General features: G+C 38.4%; 1 protein-coding gene across 1 annotated transcript in view; it reads right to left on the bottom strand.

The window, feature by feature from the left end:
• The window catches only part of GALNTL6 (polypeptide N-acetylgalactosaminyltransferase like 6), a 1,133,074-nt gene extending 1,116,557 nt beyond the window's left edge, over window positions 1-16,517 (bottom strand). The window contains exons 1-2 of the mRNA XM_045799383.2: window positions 16,250-16,517; window positions 15,551-15,860 (exon numbers count right to left, since the gene is read on the bottom strand). Of these exons, the coding sequence (XP_045655339.1) occupies window positions 15,551-15,688 (138 nt within the window). The 5' untranslated portion in view covers window positions 15,689-15,860; window positions 16,250-16,517. The remainder of the gene's footprint in view (window positions 1-15,550; window positions 15,861-16,249) is intronic.
• Between the last annotated feature and the right edge of the window lie 704 nt (window positions 16,518-17,221).

Below are 17,221 nucleotides of genomic sequence, written 5' to 3'. Positions count from 1 at the left end.
GCATGTATTATTTTTGCCCAACTATAAGAACATTTTAAATGGCATTTTGACTACGAGATCCCATTGAACTGATAACATTAAGGAAAAAGATGTGATTTTAAAAACTCCCTCTAATATTTCTGCACATCTTTTTTTTTTTTTTTCTTTAGGTAGGCTCCATGCCCAATGCAGAGACCAATGCAGGGCCTGAACTCACGACCCTGAAATGAAGACCTGAGTGGAGATCAAGAGTCAGATGCTCAACCCACTGAGCCACCCAGGTGCCCCCTCTGCACATCTTTTTAAAGCTGAATATATCTTGGTAACCCTTCTTATATTGAAAATCATTTTAATACACTGTTGAGATGAACATAAAAGCAACTGAAATGAAGGAAGGTCAAAGTTAGGTGACCAGTAGATAGAAATGTCAGAATGAGAAGTTCAAAAATCCAAAGCTGACCATCATACTCGTACAAAGAAGAGGAAATATAATTAATGTGCTTGAAGTAATTTAGCATCATGAAGAGCTTCGTGGGACCATCTCATCAAACACAATGCTATGTAATTATCAGAACAGTAAGAGATTTTCCCCAAGACACTGCATTAAATATGCCTCTACCAAATAAACCCTGTCACATCTTTTCTAGCTCTTAGAATTTTTTCCTAATCTCTTTCATAAGTGTTACCCTTGAATTTTCTCCCTTGGTCTCCCTGCTTCCACATCCCCACTAGACAACCACTAATTAAAATGCACACAGGTAAATCAAGGTAGACTTTTTCAAAAGAAGAGGGGGGCTGTTAAAATGAGGACCTGTGCTAGGCAATCAAGCTAATAGAAGTCTTAAGGTCTGAAGCATTCAAAGTAAAATAAGCCCCTTGAAATATGTCAATTTGTACTTCCAAAATGACTTTTTTAAGTGAAGTGGGCTGCTTAGTGTTCCCTTGTAGGTTGTAATAATTAACTCAACTACAAATTTTTTATAAATCAGTAAAATTTTTAAATAGTTTTTCCTAAATTGTCACAGTCATTATTTTAATGTAGATACATCTTGTGCCTAAAGATTTTATACGTGTAAGTTCTACTGCAGATGTTGCTGTAATTAGAGAAAGAACACACTCAATGATTCTATGCTGTTCTTTATCTCACTGGCTTGTTTGAAGGTGACTCTTCTTTTCACTAAAGTTACTGGAGCCATAGCTTCTCCAGCACCTCAGATGTCTACAAGTTTGAGGAAATCTCAGCGTGATTTTCAGTATCAGGATCAGTCAAGTCTTGACGTAACAGCATATTTAGTCAGAGGGAGAGAGAGAGACTGACAGAACAAACACATCCAAATGGAAGCTTAATTCACGAGGATGACAACAGTTTAACTTATTTATATTCACAGCTGTTTGATAATACCTATGTGGCATTTAAGCATACACAATGGGTTGTGCATACTCTTATTTTTGTAGAAATATAGTTCAGCTCGTGTACATTCAATATATAGAAAAACAACTCATACCTATCATTCCTCATTCTTTCAAGAAATATTTACTGAATGCCTAATTTGTGGACAGGCAATGCTACACACTGGCATTAAAACGGGGGAAAAGGACAATTTCTAACTGTATTAGTTTCCTGGGGCTGCTGTAACAAATTACCCCGAATTAGGTGGCTTAAAACAACAAAAAATTATTCTTCCACAGTTCTGGAGGCTGGAAATTCCAAATCCAGATGTTGGCAGGGACCTCTGGGGGCTCTATCCTCCTTCATCTCTCCCAGCCGCTTGGCTTATTCTGCATTGCTCCAACCTCTGCCTCCATCTTCACATTGCGTCTCCCTCTTCTCTCTGTGTCTTCTTCCCTTCTGCCCATAGAATCCCCCCTGTGCTGTGTGTCTTTTATAAGGATGCTTGTCGCTGGATTTAGGGCTCAGTAGGATAATCCAGAATGATCTCTGCAGCTCAAGATCCTTAAATTAATTACATCTGTGGGACACCGGGGGGGCTCAGTCGGTTGGGCATCTGCCTTCGGCTCAGGTCATGATCCTGGAGTCCCGGGATCGAGCCCCACATTGGGCTCCCTGCTTGGCCAGAGTCTGCTTCTCTCTCTGATCCTTCTCCCTCTCGTGCTCCCTCTCTCTCACTCTTTCTCTAATAAATAAAACCTTTAAAAAAAATTTATTACATCTACAAGATTCTTTTCCCAAATAAGGTAACATTCACAAGTTCAAGGGATTAGTACATGGACAAACTTTTTGGGAGGGAGGAGATGCATCAGTCTAGTTTAATAAGTTTAGGAATTTACTAATGGAGAATAATCTACCTAACCAGGTAGTTAATCCACAGACTGATAAGTTCCATTATTAGGACAGAAAAAGAAAGTTTTTCTTAGAGAACAGGGAAGGTACCAAACCCAAGCATGAAAGATCAGAGAAAGTTTCCCAGAAATAGCTTGAAGAAAAGTAGAAATTGTTTAGGTAAGATTGAAGATAAAATATATGCAAATTCCTGGAAGAGAAAGAACACGATATTCTAAGGAATCTAAAAGAAATTCAAAGTGGTTGGAGCCTGGGGAGTCTTAGCAGTAAAGCAGTGAGCAGTTGGGTTCATCAAGGAACGTTTAATACAGTAAAGCCATATTAAAGCATTTGAACTTTAATCCAAAGATGTGGGAGGCTAGTGAATAGACTGATAAATGGCCGTGTCCTGTTCAGTTCCACAGTTTGGATAAACAACTTTCCGCCGTGAGTGTGGACTGGAGGACAAGGCTGGAGGGAAGAGTATCAAGTTGAGGGTCTTTTACAGAAATCCAGTGAAGTGTTTACGCTGGTCCCAACAAAGCAGTGGCAAGGGGCATCAAGAGATGTGGATGAGTGCAAAAGAGATGTTTTAGGAAGAACTGCTAATGCTTATCCATCAACCGAATTTGAGACTAAACATTATGAAGGTACTAAACACAATGAACACCCGGAAAGATGATGGTGTACTTCATTTTGGGAAGAGACACAAAGGGAGAGACGCTGCAGGGAATGGAGGAGAAAAACGGATTTCCTTGCAGACATTTAAAGTTTAAAATATGTTTTAGATTTTAGATTGGTATGTGGATCACGTGTTCAGAGGGAAATTTGGATTAGACATAATGATTTGGGAGTCATCAACTTAAATTTGATAGCTGAAACTATGAGGGGCTGGATGAATTGCCCCTTCCCCCTGCCCCCCTCCAAGAATGCAGACAAGAAGTAATTGCAGATACCCCAAAGAAAATAGCATTTTAAGTAAAAGGACAAAAGTAGGTTTCTATAGAGACACTGGTAAATGTGTTTATGCATGCATGATGGTTGGGATGGGCCGTGGCCACAGAATTAAAATAGGAGTTCACACAGCAAAGCCTCAAGTAAAGAATCAATGTACATTTCCCTTTCCCTATTCGGTCTTCTTGCTTGTTTCCCAAAGCTGCCTTTCCAGCCTCTTCCCTCTTTAAGTCTCCCACTCTGCCACCTCTTCTCCTCAGATAAAGAAGACTGTTTCAGGTAAGAGAGTTTAGTTAAATTCTATCAAGTAGTATGACTAATGAGAAGTGCTTTTGGAATTAACTACCAAGAGCTTTCCAGGGACACTGCTGAAAGGAGCTAATGCAGATTAGAGGAGCGGGAATCAGCCTGAGGCATAGAATATCAGGAAGTAGATGCAGCAGGTTTGGTTATTAAGAGGAGAGGGACAGGACAGTACTAAAGGGTGTGTGACACGGAGTAACTCGGTTTTCACTTTGCTCTTGCTCCCCTCACTCCTCCAATAGTGGGAGAAATCTGAGCAAGTTTAAATATTGATGTGAAGGATGGATCACAGACGAAGAGACCAAAAATAAGCGAAATGAAAAAAAAAAAAAAAACCCCCCCACACACACCAGATCAATGTGAAATTCTGAATAAAACATTGTGGTCTACAGTCTGGTCCCCATGTGTCCTAAAGCCAAGGACATTTTTTCACAGTCACAGGAGGTAAACAGAGAACTGAGGAATAAATGTGGGTACATTTTCTGATTTTCTGGTATGAAGTCTTGGCTCTCCCAACATGAAAATACTATGCTGTCAGTGAAGAATGAGGCCAGGCTAGCCACTGAGCATGATCAGAGAGGGGGTAGCAAGGGAGATTTGAGGAGACAACAGAAGGCTGGAGAAAGCAGCTTTAGCAAATGGGAGAACGTGCTGAGTGGGAAAGCAGAGATTCTTTGCTAATAGTTTTGGCTTCATTGTGCCCGTTTTTATTTTTAACTTACGCAAGATCGTTTCCCTTGAGGTGCCACAGCTAAGTAATATTTGCCCTCTGATGGCACACTCTGAAATAAGGTGTCAGCTTCCAGTATCACAAACAAAACAATAGCAACATAGATCAACAGTAAAACCTCAAGCTAAAAAAAAATATTTCTCACATCATACACATTTCAATAATTGAAAATCCAGCTAGGTTCAAGAGAACCTTTTTTTAAATATAATGCAAAAGACTCAAGTTTTTAGAGTTTTGAAGTCTTTCCTCCATTCATAGGACTAGTAATTGATCAAATCAATTCCCAATTGAAATGTTTCTTTAAGGAAAATTTTAAAGGAAAAAGGGAAGGAGAGTGGGCTCTGAGCTGTAAAAAAGGAAGGAGGGGGGGGCAAAGTGATAAAGTAGTTTGTATTTCTACCCTTTCTTGAATAGTATCCCCTCGGCCTCTCTGATGCTATCTTTCTCTCCATGTTTCATATATTAGAACTCAAGATCTTTGCCTCGGAATGCTGAGGATCGTGCAGAAAATATAATTTTCTTCAGTTTGTGAAAGAAAAAAATGGAAGTTTCCGTAGAAGTTTAGAGGGGGAAAGACCTGCTACATAGTCGTTGTTAATCTGACACCCTTCTGTTAGGCTACCTAAAAAAAATGGTAAGATTAATTTAGCTAGGGAATGAAAGCATTTTCATCTCCCCTCACCACCTAGTTTTCTACAGTTTTCCATTCCCCTATCTTTCCGGCCAGTTCTTTTCTTCCAAGCACTAGGAATGAGAGGGCACTTCCTTTGTCAAGCTCTCTACTCCAGGCTCAAACAGCATCATTCGAAGCAACCAGAACAATAGCCTTAAAATTCAAGTTATATAAAATAATGAAATAAAAAATTCAACCCTGAAGACATTTTTAGATAATCTTTTTTAGAAGTTCAGACTCAATGACATAATTCATAAGACAGTTTTTATCCCTTGAGGGCAAAATACACATCGAGAAATCTACACCATGTGGAGAGAAAAGCACAAAAAGTATGAGGGGAAAGGTCATCATAACAGCACTGGTGCTGACTGCATATGCTGGGAAGAACTAAACTTTCTGTTGAAATCCAGTTTGCGCTGACATGTAGGGCTCTGTGAGTCCTGGGTTCAAGTTACAAAACCTTTTGAACTAATAAGTGCTACATTATTTCCATATAGGCTACTAAAAATAAAATTAATCAATTAATTTAAAAAATAAAGAAAAAGCAGTTAAAGATGCTTCTTGGAACATTTTTTTAAAGCCTTATAAGAATGCAAATTTTGGGGGCACTTGGGTCGCTCAGTCCGTTGAGTGCCCAACTCAGGGTCCTGAGATCCAGCCCCACATTGGTTCCGCACTCAGCAGGGAGTCTGACTGAAGATTCTCTCCCTCTACCCCCAGCCACTTCACTCAAGCGGGTGCCTGTGCTCTCTCTCTCAAATAAATAAATCTTTAAAAAGAAGAATGCAACTTTTTTTATAAACCCTCATGATGGGTCTATGAAAGAAATGGTATATGAGCATACTTCACCTTTTTTATCTAATCCCATTCTCTAGAATCTCACAGATGTTATAATACCTAACACTTTAAAATTGCTTGCTATGGGCAATCCAGTTTTCCAAACATTTTATGAACATTAACCTATTTAACCCACACATTGATTCAACCAAGTAGGCACTGTTTTTTATACCCATCATAGAAATGGCAAATCTAAGACACAGAACAGATAAGCAGCTTGTCCGACGTGACACAGGAAGCAAATAATACAGCTGGAACTGAAACCAGGCAGCATGGCTCCAGTATCCAAGCCCTTAACCACTGTGCATACTTCATTTCATAGCTGAGTTAATACGTAACTCCATGGTCCAGGATATCCAATGTGGTTACATTATATGGTAAATTATAGATAGTCCAATACTTCAGTGTTGGTAGAATAATCACTGTAAGATCCTAACAAATTTTGAATAAAAAGTCTCTTCACGTTTGCAATGCAGGACAGTCATCTTCCGTATACCATGGATCTGCTGTGACTATTTAAGAACAGCTTAACACGGTGTTTGGCACATGGTAAGAAACTATAAATAAATGGTACTTTCATTTTCATTATTAATATACTGCCTTTTATTATTACTTTTGCTTCTTGTTTTTATCATAATGATTTTATTACTTTTATTATTCACATATTGTCTTGGGATTCTTGGCAACTTAATCCTACTATCTCCTTATCCCTGTAATTAATATCCCCTCACTCCCCTCGTTCTACTATCTATACATAACCAACTGCTTTTTTCCTTTGCTCTGCATATCTGTTCATTGTCAGCATTTATTTTGACAGGTACACTGCTGTCTTATTGACCAGGTGGCGGCACGGCTTCTTGCCATCCCCATTCAGTGTTATAGTCTTCAATCTTTATTATAGGATTATACATACTATGATAAACATCTAATTACCTATCTATCTAGATATTATAGACATCCGTCTACATTACATTGTTTCAAACTTTGTAGAACATTTCACGAATGTTCAATTACCTCTCCAAATTAGTAAGATAATCGCATAGGAAAAATCTCAGACCTCTCTACCAAACTGTAACAAGCACAGGCTCTGTATTTACCTTTCGGATCATAACAACCTTTTCTGCTTCTCTCCTTTTGTTTTTTTTTCATCTACCTTCATCTTCCTTGGGGACTGGCCTTCACGCATCAGGCTTCTTCTGGTTCTCTTGTCTCCTACCAACCAGGACCCCACATTCAGCTGTTTATCTCAATGCCGGCCCCACCAATATTTGTTATCTGTCTTATAAGATATCTTAGTTGTATGTTTAGTCTTACCATTTGACCATTTACAATTTTGTTTATACCTCTACAACTGTGTGTACTTCAATCAAGAGAGTATCAGAGACTAATTACCAAACCCAGTCACTTTTCAAAGAACTTTTTCAAAGTTCTCACTTGCCTTAAACAATGCAGCTGTTAACACTGTTCATCATTTTTTCTTTTTATGAATCCACAGTGCACAGACTCAAATTTCGTCTCTGTGCCTTACTTAACCGTGAACTGAGTTATTCGGAAGAACCTATCTCAACAAACTGTTGGAGGATTCAATCTGTAAGTGCGCAGAAAACACGTAGGGTCACATAAATATCACACAATAGCTGATGTTTTCTCTACTTCTTCTAACCTGTAAATAATTAGAACACGTATTTCTTATGAAACAATTAATCCATCCCTATATTAGGGATGTGTGCATGGCTTTTCTTAATGAGCAGATTGCAAGCTAATTGAAAACAGATTTCTCTCTTAATCACTTATTTGCCGCAGGGTGTAGCACAGCGTTGTATGGTACACATAGCCAATAAACACCTCTATTATCAATAATAAACAAATTAATAGTGATTTTTATATATTTTATTGTATCTTTCCTGGGTTTGTCCAGTATTAAGCTTATTCACTACCTTCAATGACTACTCTAAAAACTGAGAACAAGTAGCCATGTGTTTGTTTAACCTCCCTTAATTGAGTATTTACTATGCATCAGGGCAAAGTACATATATTAATCCAATTAGTTCTCTCTGCTACCCTTTTATGAGATAGTATCTGTGTTAACATAGGAAGACCTGAGGTTCAAGGATGTTAAGTGACTTGCCCAAGAGGATATATTTTGGTAAGTGGTGAGCCCAAAGTCGGAACCTGAAGTGTCCACCCTTCCCTCAGCCTAACCCCAATCCTGTCTAATTCTGATAGGAAAATGCCACTCGACATTGTCTCCCTAAAAGCATGAAGCCCCGTCTAATGGATCCAGAAACCTTACCGTTCTCTCCCTTTGCTAAAGGTCCATGAAACACACAGAAAATCCTACCATTCAGTGCTTGTTTTTTTGTTTCATGAATATCAATTTTACCTCACCAAATCACTATTTAGAAAATTCAGAACAGGCATATGCAATATGCTTTTTCTGTATCCCCGAACTCCACCGAAGGGAATAGTAACTCTGGAAAGCAGCTTCATGATTTTAACAGCTTCTATTCTGCTTTTTAACTTTTTTTCTTCAGAATAATCCAATCTCTCTCATGACCAAGATTTACACAACAAAAGTCATTCTCAGATTCTTGTTTGTAATTAATGTAGAGGGAAAAAAATGCCTATATGTGAGGCATGGGTTTTATTTGTTATGGGAAATGAAAGTGGTAGTATTACTTTTTTAAAAAAAAAAATCTCTTCTATTAAAAGCTTCAATTTTTAAATAACTTTGAATGCAATATAACAAAAAAATTTCAGTCATTTTTTGCAATAAATGATTATATGAAAAATAAAATTAACAACCTGTCCATAAGCATTGGACCAAAAAATTACAAAGAAAAACCCCTTTCATTTTCTAGATTCTATTTATTTGTTTATTGAACAGTCCCTCTCTTCCAGATTTAACACGTCAATGACAGTCCTCTACCATATTCACTGTTCTGCTGGGCTCTCTTGACACAGCCTTAGCAAGAGAAACCATCTGTAAATATTTATTAAACAAACACTAATTTCCTTGCTAAAGGCAATGATTACTTATAAATGCTTATACCATAATAACAATCTATATTCATTAACCCTTATTATATGCTGTTCAAGATATTAAGCATTCAGTCCTCACTGTAACACTACAAGAGAAGTATTAGCATCCCCATTTGACTTAAGAGAAAACTAATTTGGGGAAGATCAATGACTTGCTAAATGTCACAAAATGTTCAGAGCTGGATCCAGAATTTGAATCCTGATAATTCGGTTCCAGAGCCTACATCATCACATGCTAAAAGAGAACAAGACAGAATGGAAATTCTGATATTTCTTCTGAAATTAAGCACAACTGGATTCTTTTGCTGAGGAGACATGCCAAAAATAAGGAAAAAGGAAAGCCCCAGTCACTCAAACTTGGGTGGCAGCCCTGACAATGTGGTCATTTTTATTATGATAAAATAGTTCACAATGATTTATAATAAAATTCCCTGTCTCTGGCTTTCTAGACTTCAAGTACTGAAAATAACATTCCATGAGTAATTGAGCAATAAATTTAAAATTAGCTTTCTCAGCCCTCATTGAGACACTACCACTCCTTGCAACAGAGAGCGCATAGCTACCACCACAGCAATGGCACCCACAGCTGCACTGATTCTATTACCAGATAACAAACGAATCACCCTATTTATAATCTGTGCAAGTCTAACAGGCTAAATCCTTGCTATGAGTCTCACGCTTACTAAATAGATGTAAGTACTTCTAGAGACAGATGCATTTTCTTTATCTCTCTACATACGTTCCTAGAGTTATACTGGTAACATTTAAATGATGCTTCAAACTCAGTTGACTAACAGCCTCTTGTGGATTCAAAGCAATGGAAAAAGCATAAAGTTATAAAAGTAAAAAAAAAATGTACAAAATGAAACAGTTGGGTGGATTTATTTTTTCTTTATAAGTGAGAACATGCATGTGGATATATGCATGTGTGTTGCTAAATGAATACGTGAAGAGAGAGTACCGCTAATCCAGTCCACGCTTTTCCCCATTACGCCAGAAGTATAAAAGTTGCAGAAAACATTCATGTGATTTGCCCTTAACCCTAAATATACCTTTATTTTTTCTCCCTCTTTCTGGCCACCTACTTGGAGTTTGGTAGTAACAGACAGCAGCATATCAGTGAGGAACAGTGGTGGTCATCGTGTTCTTGAATGTTTGTGGATGTCCTGTCTCTTCTTTAACCTTTACATAAACCCAGTATATATGTGTGTGTGTATACATTCCTGCCTTGTCTAAATATATATTGTCAGTGGCACAAATGGTTTTTATTTATTTTTTGTTGTCCATTCAAGAATTACAACTACACTTTGAGAGAATTTAGGAATCGTTAGCTTTATGGTGTGACAGATGGAGGTCACGTGGAGAGCAAGTATCTAGTTTATGAGTGTGTCTTTACCTTTACTATCATCCTGAGACCCTCCTATTCCTTGGCACATCTGAACATTTGATTCTATAATGGTACTTTGTCAACACATGTAAATATGAAGGAAAGAGAAGAACACTGTGGTCACGTCAGATGGTTTTAAGAATCGGAAGCACCCAGTGCTCACCCCTTCATCATAAGCAAGCCAAGCAAATGAGAAATGAGTGACTGCTGAGACGAAGCACAACCACGTCGGATGCTATACCCCACTTACACTGTCTAACATCATTTCCTCATTTAATTTGTATCCCCTCCTTTAAGGTTATTCTTGATGTACCCAAGCTGACTTTCATCTGTACAAAAGTGTTACAAGGGGAGACACAGTTGCAAACTTCCTTAAAGGCTATCATGGCTACTCCTGACAAAACTTAAAAAAAAAAAAAAAAAAAACCCACGTCAATTCTCTTCTCTGTACCACTTAAAGCACCCAAACTTCCTTACCCTTTTCCCTACGTATTCCAGTCTTGACTTGGTTTCCTTTATAGGAAAACAACAACAACAACAACAACAACTTACAGGAGGCCAATTGATTCAGCACAGCTTATCCAATGGAGCAATGAACGGGAGAAAAACCTATCTAATTTTTTACCAGATTGTGAACAGAAGACTGTGTTTCACACAGTCTCCCAGGAGGCAAGGTGATGAACTAATCATGTTGCGATCTACGAGGTCACAGCAAATAATTAAGACACTTGTTACAGTGGTCTGTGTGGTGCGAACCTGTAGCGAGTCAGAATGGATTTTCCATAAATTCAAGAAAAGGTCCTCTAAAATCCTAATTTAAAGCATACATTTTAGCTAATTAAGAACAGTATGGCTCAGACGAATGCATCATTTCACATCTAGTATATTGATAATCCTGAGTGCAGGAACAGAGAAAACCTTATTTTTTTTTCTCCTGTCCTTAGCTCTTCAATACCTAAGGTGTTTGCTGGAAAAGAAACACAGACACACTCTAGGCTTTAGTGATCAGCATGACAAAGGAAAGCATAAGACAGTCTGCATATACTCAGTACCAATTATCTGACATCTTCACATCATAAAACAGGTTTAAAATGCTGGGGCGGGGGGGGATGTTCTTAGCCAAAAGAAAAAATCCCCCCAAAGTGTGATACTGATTAACATTAGAAGAGTTGGTCAAAGATGCTAAGATAGCTTTCAGGAGAGTTTTTTGTTTCTGTTTTTGTTTTTTTAAATGAAGGTGAAGTCCCACTTCTGCCATGTACAGCCTACGTAGGGATCTGACTAAAAACAAAATATTAACACAATACTTTCCATACCCAAGATGTGATCTCAGGACTTTATGTACCTTATGTGACAAGCATAATTAGCCCTCTTTCATCCATAAAAATTCCTAAGTACAAAGAAATAAGAAGGTTCCACAATTTAAAAGTGACATGAGTATCTAGTTTTGGGGTTTTCTTAATGTGGCAAAAAATTCAGGCCAAACATAAGTTTCTAAAATCATTCTGAATACTTGTGAAAATGCCTGATTTAAAACTCTGGAATTTTGATTCTAGTACTCGCATTTCAAAAATGATTCCCAAAAATATTGCAAGATCTTCATATTCTGAATATTCTTGTATTATATCTGCAAGTCATATTATATGCAACTTAGTTGCCAAAACTACAGCTCCTTTTTTTTTTTATTAATCTTTTTAACGTATTTAAGAAAACAAAGTGTCGGGGTAGATTTTATTTACCTATTCTTCTATGAATAATTAGGAAGAAAGGTATAATAATGCTGAATGAAGTAGTTTTGCTCTAAAATATTATTTTGTTCTAATTATCATCCTAATGCATTGCTTAATTAAGATCTAAATATATAACTTTAATTTAAATGCAGCTGAAAGCAGAGAAGAACAGCAATTTAAATTTTAAGAGAAAAATTGGAATTATTATCACACAATAATCATACAGTAATCATTCTCAGCTAAATACCATATTCATTACCAATAGATTACTTTGTAATATATGTATACATTTTTAACAAAATAAAGAGAATAATTATATCATCCCAATAACACCAAAAATTAATTCAACTGAAAATAACATGAAAATTATGATTGATAACTTAATAACATATAAACCAAAACTATAAAATATCTTCAAATTTTTCTGAAACATTAAAAATCTCAAAGGTTAAAAATTATTTTAGTAACTGGATTCTAGCTTTGCAGAGCCCAAACAATAAAATACACACTTTAATTATTGCATTATTAAATTTTTTCAATCCTCTTCAGTCGTGTGAGAGAAAAGAAAAAAAAACTTTCAGATGAATAATTTGGGAAGTTTTATTTCACTTTTTTTCTTTTCTGCATCATAAATGGGTAAATACTCAAATATTATGGGAATTGTCATAAATATTATTCTTAATGTGAAATGACAATAAATACAATTAACTTGTAATCGTATAAAAATGAGAAAAAAATGTGCAAAATATCAAACAGCATGAAAATTAACATATAGTTTCCCTCAGTGTTTTCTGTTTACCCTAAATTTGTTTCAGATTATGTAATACATACTGTCTATACTGAATAATAAACTATTAGTGATGTGCTCTGATAAGATACAAATTAGGAGAATTTAGAGAGTGTTAGCCATTCTATGATTTTGAATCTCCATAGATTAAAGTATTTCTCTACAGCCCATTGTAATAATTAAACTATTTAAAATGGTAAAGGTTTTCAAGTCCTGTGACCATCGCCACATCACACTGAGAACCAGAGCTGCTGTTTTACACACAACTGCTGTAAAAATAGACCGCTCATATAGGCACGTGACTTCTTTTGAATAGCTTCAGTACTTACTGCTGTCAATGCCTCAATCAGCACATTATCCTTACCCTCACGATTTTACAACTTAGTGATAAATATAGTAAAAGATGGCTTTTGAAGAACATTTTAGCAATTAACCATGAGATGGTCTTTTTAGAACAAATTGCTAAATTTAAATAACACATTACCCAATAGTCAAATTACATGCTTCAATTGGAAAACTGTGTGTTTAGCTGACTTACAATGATTTATAGATACATTAGCAAACTATTATATCACAATATTAAGCATGTTTAATTCATCACTGAAAGTCACCTTTTATTTCGTCAAGTGTGTATATATCCATATACATATATAAACACACATATATGAATACACATATATGACTTAACTCTTACTTATCCAATATTTGTATAATGTCAACTACCCTAATTATCTTTTCAATTATATTTAACAGTGGAATAAAACCAATAAAAGCTTATCTTTTCCTGTTTTACAAAGAATTCTATCTTTTAGTAAGTGACAATTCCTACCTTTTTAATTTTATTTTTTTCTGTAAGAAAGCATTAGTTTTAAAACGATTACTTCCATTAAAAACTACTAAAGTATGTGACTGACATTCATTTTATGGCGCATTACTGCCCGTCTTTACTCTTGGTTTCAAAACTGTTACATAGGATTATTAAGCTGGAATGTCACAAGATCTCCATCAGTTACTTACTCAAGGCTGTATGAAACTTTGAGAAATACCTCCTTCTCTTGCCGCGCCATGTCTTTCATAATCATTAATTTATTACCTAATATTAAGTATCATAGGTACTACAAAAGAACCAGAAACAAGGAAACTCTTTTGGAGATTACAATAAGTCAGAGAGCTCATTTGCCATATTTCATTTTTTAATGCCATTGTACAAACAATTTCCCATTAAGAGGCAAAATCAATAAGAGCCAGCGTGAAAGTTGTAAAGATCTCATTAATAAGATTAATTAGTGTTTTATGTTAGCTATACGACAAATGCTTCAGATGGTTATGGTTAATTGAATTAGCAAAACTCAAGGAAAAATCATTTTGCTTTTGTTAGTTTAACTATTTTGAAATAGAAATTTTACATAATAGTGTATTAACTACCAATGTTAACAAAATCTTGTTTCATATCAAGATTGGGGAAATAAGTGATCTAAATCTGAAAAAAAAGTTTAACATTCAAAGTGCCCATCTTCCCTTTTTTCACTGGACTGACGCAACAGAAGAATATACTTCAAATCAAAGTTATATCCCTATTAGAAACGATGACAGAGATCAACAACTAAATAAAAACATGTCAACATTTTTCCTCAAAATTCCAATCCACCAAAAATCCATAAGCAACTAGTTATCTTTAAAGTGTACAGACTGGTAACCATTACTTCCCAAAATGAAAAAGCAGATTACGTCCATGTATTTCACAACTAAGTACTCACTGTGTAAAGAGAAGATTAAACTTTGGTAAGTATAAGGACAAATATTTAATTACCATTAATATATATTCCTGTTGTCCACAAATGGACTTTTATTAAACACATAATATATGTGGAAGGTACACAGCGTTCATGGGTGATGACCCTTGAAATTAAGAATATTAATACTCTGAGGTGATTCACAGGACTAGTTAAAAAAAAAAGTGTTACATCAGTATCACAAAGAAAGCTGCATTCTATTGTTAAAAGTTTAATTACAGAAGCTGTCTTATTAATAAACAAGAAATTCAACAATATTACTCCCCATCAACACCTCGTGAAGGATTTTTTGCAGCATTACTCACTAAGCAAGATAGTTATTTCGATCTCTGTTAAGTCATGAGTGAGGCACATACTAACAGATTGCATATACGTGAAAACAAGACATACCACACTGCGCAGTGTTTCAGATATGAAGGAAAGCTTTTAGCAACAAACTATTGCCACCAGATTGTGAAACTGAACAGACATCCTTGAGAACTCTGCCTGTAGACCCCACCCCACCACACCACCTTAGCAACAGAAGAGAAAAAACAGAGACTTGAAGTTTCCACAGAGTAAAAAGCTGTTGCTAAGCAAAAATTACAACCAAAAATACAGAAAGCTGTAGCTTGTTTTTTGAGAACTACTTCACAAGTTTAATGATTTAATTGGCCCAGTTCACTCTAATGTAGATACCCAAGCGGGGTGAAAAGCAAAAACAAATCCCCGAGATTGAACTTGTACCAAACCCACTTCCACATCCCACAAATTAGCAGTTACCTTTCCTACACCTTAAGTCAAAATCAACCTAAAGACCAACTGAGAGAGACTGTCTCCTCTTCCTCTTGACCTTTCTTATCCTTCTTTTCTAGTTTATTTTATATTTCACCCATGTCAGTGGTTGCGATCTTAAAACAAGAACTCTCTTAAACCCCAAAGTCTCGAGTCTTGTAATATGTGCCCTGCAAATAACCTGGGAGAAAACGAAGGCTACCCCACACTGGCTTCCTTGTGTCCCCGCGAGTTGCATGCCTTACCAATCCTCCTGTGAGCTTTCTCCGGATGCACTTACCTGCTGCTCCCCGGGTTCTGTAGATTTCACCAAGTGCTTTTCCTTGTACAGAGACCAGAGACCAATATTGGGCAGGAAAATTAAAGCCACCATGAATAACAAAGTCATCTGCAGAAATCTCTTCTGTTTCCTCTTCATTGCAAATGATAACAGAGAAGAAAAGTTAAAGGAGATGGCTCCCTGACTGCTTCTTGTGTTTAATGCCAAAGTCCTTTCCTCTCCCCTGCGAAGCACCAGAAACTGAGGAGAAGCTAAAAACTTTTGTTGCGTGCTCAGCACCAATCTGCACGATTCAGAGGGAGTTGGGCATCTGCAGAACAAACGCACAGTTACTTTCCCCCCAGAAAACTATGACGAAGGCATTATCTATTGGCTTAGAAGTAAATGACTTGACTGAGGAAATCATTAAGCCTTTCTTATTAAGCAATGGAGTAAATATGATCATTTGACACATAATCATAAGTTATGAAAGTCTATAGCATGCTAGATACATAAGAACACAGGAGTTGTGGGGTTTTCCCCCCTTACTGGGGGAGGGCTGGGCTGGGCAGGAGCGGGTCAGTAGGGGGAACTGCGTGGGAGGAAGCGGCTCAGCCCAAGCAAGTGTCAGGAAGAAAAGCGTCCGCTTTTGACATTGGAACATCACCTTCCTCCTCTCCCCTGAACGTCTCCTCCTGTGCTTCCCCTGGGATAACCCACCTGAACTCAAGTTCAACTCCCTCTGAAGCCAGCGTGCTGGCGGGCTCCACACGGATCCAGGGACACAGGCACCGGAGCACAACTCCTGTTTGGATGGAGGTCCACAAACTCCTGGAGGCTCACGCGCTGTCTCAACTCTCCTCCGCAGGCAGCGGCTCGCGAGCGGAGAACCTGCTGGAAGGGAGGCTACAGATGTCAGCGGAGTCCAGCCAGGAAGTGGAGGCGCCGCGCCGTTTCGCCTCGCGCAGCCCTCAGAACGTGATCTTCCGCGAAGTAAGCGCTCTGCTCATCAATCTGTTCCCCTTCCCCCGTGACGCTCTCGCGCTCCGCTGTTCATGTTACCATTCTTCTCCCGCAACTGAGCGAACGCAGAGAAACATCACGAGCGCCTAACGGGCGGTGTGTTCCAGCTCCCCTCCCGCGAAGGGGATGGAGGGAGGCGAAGCCGAGTCTGCGCTGGGCTGGGCAGTGGGCGAGGGCGCCGGGGAGGGCGAGCAGCAGGCGAAGCTGCGCCGCGCTAGCTCCCGGCCGCCCGCTCCTCGCTCGCTGCCGCCTGCCTTCCGCCGAGACGCTGCTGGTGCCGACCACGTGCGGGAGCCCGAGCCCGGGAGGGGAGGGCGGGCCGCCTGGAGGGGGTGGGCAATTCCGCCCAGCTTCCAGACCCTATATAAACAAACCCTGATGCGAGGAAGAAGAGGAGTGCGAAGGCGCTGCAGGATGGGGACTTGCAGCTGCCAACCTCCGCGAAGCCTCTCTTTCTCGGCCGGGGCTTTTCGGGGCAACCTCAGACCGGCAGAGATACCAGCTCCCCCACTCATCTCACCCAAAAGGCGCCAGGCCAGAGACTCCGGAGAAAAAGTCGCCGGCGCTCGCGGGTTTACCCCGATTCTTCCATGGTGCCGGCGGGAGCGCAGCGAGCCGGGACGCGGAGGTGGCGGTGGCGGCGGCGGCGGCGGCGGTGGCGGCGGCGGC

The sequence above is a fragment of the Ursus americanus genome, chromosome 13, assembly GCF_024610735.1.
Source record: "Ursus americanus isolate L20-20 chromosome 13, mUrsAme1.1.p, whole genome shotgun sequence".
Classification (NCBI taxonomy): Eukaryota; Metazoa; Chordata; class Mammalia; order Carnivora; family Ursidae; genus Ursus; species Ursus americanus.
The sequence above is the reverse complement of the archived record's forward strand: the minus strand, read 5'-3'. Positions and strand labels throughout refer to the sequence as shown.